Source organism: Sinohyriopsis cumingii, unplaced genomic scaffold, assembly GCF_028554795.1.
Source record: "Sinohyriopsis cumingii isolate HCF-2022 unplaced genomic scaffold, ASM2855479v2 utg001097l, whole genome shotgun sequence".
Lineage (NCBI taxonomy): Eukaryota > Metazoa > Mollusca > Bivalvia > Unionida > Unionidae > Sinohyriopsis > Sinohyriopsis cumingii.
The window spans coordinates 480,590-484,803 of NW_028315958.1; the positions used below are offsets into that span (position 1 = coordinate 480,590).

At 34.4% G+C, this 4,214-nt stretch overlaps 1 protein-coding gene across 1 annotated transcript; it reads right to left on the minus strand.

The window, feature by feature from the left end:
• Window positions 1–1,137: 1,137 nt before the first annotated feature.
• LOC149772864 (lewis-type alpha-(1,3)-fucosyltransferase-like) lies at window positions 1,138–2,785 on the minus strand. The gene has a single exon (XM_089947198.1). The coding sequence runs from the start codon at window positions 2,749–2,751 to the stop codon at window positions 1,516–1,518; it is 1,236 nt and encodes a 411-aa protein (XP_089803324.1). The 5' UTR covers window positions 2,752–2,785; the 3' UTR covers window positions 1,138–1,515.
• Between the last annotated feature and the right edge of the window lie 1,429 nt (window positions 2,786–4,214).

The window sequence follows — 4,214 nt, forward strand, 5'->3', positions numbered from 1 at the left end:
GCTAAATCAAATAAGTTACTTCAAATCCCTCATTGGCCCAAATCAGCTCCAATGACCGTTCTCGGAGCACAAAGTACCCGTCAGTGAATAATATGCCCAATCAAATACGACCAGACTTTCTACATGGGAATCCATTGACATTAAAGTCTCTGTAACGCTGTTAAATTTCCTCAAACGTTCTTGCTTCGCTGACTTTCGCAAGAGCTTCTAAAAGTTGTTGTCGATGCTTGCGTCATGATAATAACTTCCGTACACCTATTGAAGAGGTGCGTGTTCGGATGCCATGCTTATGTTTATGACCCAATTGATTAGTTTAATTAACTTGATCACTGACCACATCAAACTCGTCACTCGCCTCAAACGCAGTGGGCAGGTCACATTTCTTTTGAGGGTGATTTTTTCATGTACTTTATTCTGCTTATTATGTCTTTGTTTATTTGCCTAAAATATCTGTTCCAAGTTTGTTTCTTTCTAAATCTAATGTCACTTCAAGATTCAATAACCAATCAATGTGATATGGGATTGGTTTTGAGAAATGCATACACATTCATTTTGTTTCTGTAATGAACCTGTATGATACATTCAAACGATTCAGCTATCTAAGTTATCTCTCAAATTTTTAATATTCCAATGCTTTGGCAGGATTATCCATAAATAATTTCAGTATATTTTGGAAGTCAATAGCCTGGCTTAAACTCTGCATCGGTATATAAATCATTGCTAACATTTCTTTAATACAGATTTATTCGCAACTCAGCTAATATATTTCCTTCTCTTGGTAAGTAAAAACACCTGCGGAGGAAAATTAATAGAGCCGTTTGCTGATACAATAATACCAGGCTGTCTGTATGAAGTGGATTCATTCAGCGTGTGTGTATTGGTCGCTACGACAGGCATTGATTCAAATAAATACCCTCCGGAATTTCAGTTTACCATCATAAGAGAGTAGATTGAAAGACTGGCAGTTTGCCCTTTTGGAATCCTTTGGGGCACTGGCATTTGTCCGAGACTATATAGCTCATGACTGTCTTACGTGTGTGCAAAATTTAAACTGCTACAAATACATGGGTCGATTATAGGCTACGTGTGTCATGTGGGTAGAGACGAGGACAAGCGGAAGGGACCCAGAAGAGACAATAAGGCAAAACCCTACTTTAATTCTACTCTCATATTATAGACTGATATTTTTTGATACATTGATAATGGCTGTTTCTAGATAATAAAATAGCGTGATCGTTATGCAACAGGAAATACCATGTCTGAAAGAAGTATGCTAAAACCACGATATCTCTATCATAAAGACAAAATAAAATAATAATATCATTGGAAGAGGCATTCTGATTCATAGGGTTAAAAAAAGCAAGTTTGTATTAGAGGAATATCTGCTCTAAGATATGAACTGACCTGCAATATTTAAACTAGTTGCTAATATTCTATTCAATAAACAAGGTAAACTTAAAAAGGAAATCGCGTATTGCAATTATAAAATTTAAAATAAAAATAAAAATAAAGAAGTTAATTTCCATGATTAAACATAAACCTGTCAAAGTCTTTCCACCAGATATTGAAACTATTCGCTTCCTCACAAAAGTCATTTTTTATCCATCCTGCAAAGTCTTTGTAGACTTGTGCCATTCCAGCTTTTTCATAGAGCGCACGGCAGACGATGCATGCTATGCAGTCGGAGGTTTGAGTATATGTGTATTTCCAAGCAAAATAACTATTATACAATGTTTCGTCATTATTTACCAATTGGATGAAGTGACCAAAGGATTCTATGTCAGGAAAGTCATAAACGTTGATATAGGAATTGGGAATGACCAAACTAATGTTTACATGTTTCCAGTTAACGATAGGGATCTGTTCTCGACGTAGAGCGAGCCAATATTTCTCTGTCACATAGTCGCTACAAAAACTGTTTTCTAATGCTAGATAAAACCGGTATTCTTTCATTATTTCATCACACTTTTCCTCAAACGGATCCTCACTATTAGAACCACATATTTTACCGTAGCATTTCCCAAACAAGTCCACATCTAGGTATTTTGTAATCTGCTTGACGAGTTGATATCTTCTGGCATAATCATTGCAATTGCTTATTCTTACTGCCGCAGTTTTACTTTTTTGTCGATAATAGTTTACTGTTTGTTTAGGACCATTTTCCTTTGCTTTTTTTTTATGCACATGACCATAAGGCAAAAATAGCGTTGAATCTTCTCTGTATGTCATCGTCCAATTGATAAGTCCGTTAAAAACGTCAAAATTTCCCCACAGATTCCCCAGAGGTTCCATATTTGCCATGACCCACACCTGACTAGGATTCCGATATTTTGGAAATGGAACAATCTGCTTAGTGTTTAAGACCCAGTTCTCTGCCCACGTATCATACAAATGAAATAAAATGGCGTCACTGCTCTCTAACTGCCTTTGGTCCGCTGTCAGGTGACATTGGTAATGACAATTACATTTATACTGTTGTTTAACATACTCTTGTGGGCGAATTCCGAAGAAACTGGTCCAGTAGAGAATTCTTTTTACTCCTACCTCTGTTATAGTTTTGAATGTGAACTGTTTCTTTGAAGCCGGAGTCAGCCTGTTTAAAAATTGACCATGGTCTTGAACAGGTACACGGAGTGCGGATCTAGTTATTGCTGAACGAATTAAAAACGCAAGCGAATAAATTGCAGAAAATGAAACTACTATGGAGACTACATATTTGCAGTATCTACGCGAGTACCTAGATGCCCTCATTTTAACTAGGTTGATACAAATGGCAGTAAATTAAATATCTGTTATAAATCTGTAATCGCTATAAACCACCCAAACAATGGTTTCCATTGGTTCCCTCCCTTGTTGTGACTACTGCAACAGAGGGGAAAGTATTGAAAATAAGTGAGATTATAAGCAATACTAGATGCCTGTATATCTTCAAGTTGAATTAATATATTTATGTCGCAAAATACTAATGTTAGATATATCACGAGAAAGAAAGAAAAATACTTTTATTTCACAACTATCTAACATGAACACGATACACGATTAATTTTAAACGCGTATCTATGAGTTATTTAACGATTATTTCACGCGCAAATAAAGAAGAATGTATATGATATTACTAGTATGACTCTTGCGTAGTACCGAGTATAACATTCACGATTTTTACGCTAATACAGCGAACATAAAGAAGTAAATTAACTTAAATTTGATATAAAGACAAAGACAACGAATAAAATGAAAGCATTTGCAATGCCAACTTTAAATATTGTCTAATACATTGAGAACATATGGGAATAAATATAACTATGAAACAAGTCCGAAAATATCAGGCCTCGCTTGTCATGAAACCTACATTACTAAGGAAAAGAATAATGCTGATGGCAAGCAAAAGAGTTCAACAGACACGACGTTTCGTAAACAAATGAATACATTAACTCTTTTGTATCCCATGGTTACAGAAGTCAGTAAAAAGACGGCTTATGAAATATTTGTCGAGAATATGCAAACATTTGCACGACGAACCAGCCTTATAACTGCAAAATCTTCGGTATTGGTTTTGTTCACGTACATTGGACAAGATTATTCAAACTTATAATGTCAATGTAACGGAAATGCACATTTCTAAAGCCAATTCTTTTATGAGGATTACGTTGCAGATACGATGACAAGATAATAAGTAATGTTTAAATAGGTTAAAATTGATTGGCTAAGTATGTGATTAGATTTGATGTTCATTTTTAAAGCATGAGTAAACGCATTACGATTACCTAAGGATTATAGTTTGTAATCTTGCGAAATTTCTTTTAAAAATTAATAATTCAATTAGCATGAATTATTTTTATGGCGATACAACATTGCCAAAATCATCAAGAGCACTAGCGGGTTAAGAATTTGGAGAACATAATCAACATAGTTAAAACCCATTATGCTATCCATGTTGTTATTATAATGAGGGGAGTATGGATAAGTAGAAATAAACGAATGCCTCACCCGCTTAATGAACTGCTTTATAACAATTATATAAATGTTCACTTTATCATAATTTTCCTCAAGATAATATCCTATTATATCCTGTATAAAACATTCTGGTCATATATTGATTGCATTTTTCTAAAACCAGGCAAAATGATTAAAACATTTACTGAACTAATTAATTATATAATAATGGCTATTGCCATAACTGTATTGCTTGCAGTAAGTTTTTAATACAATATAAA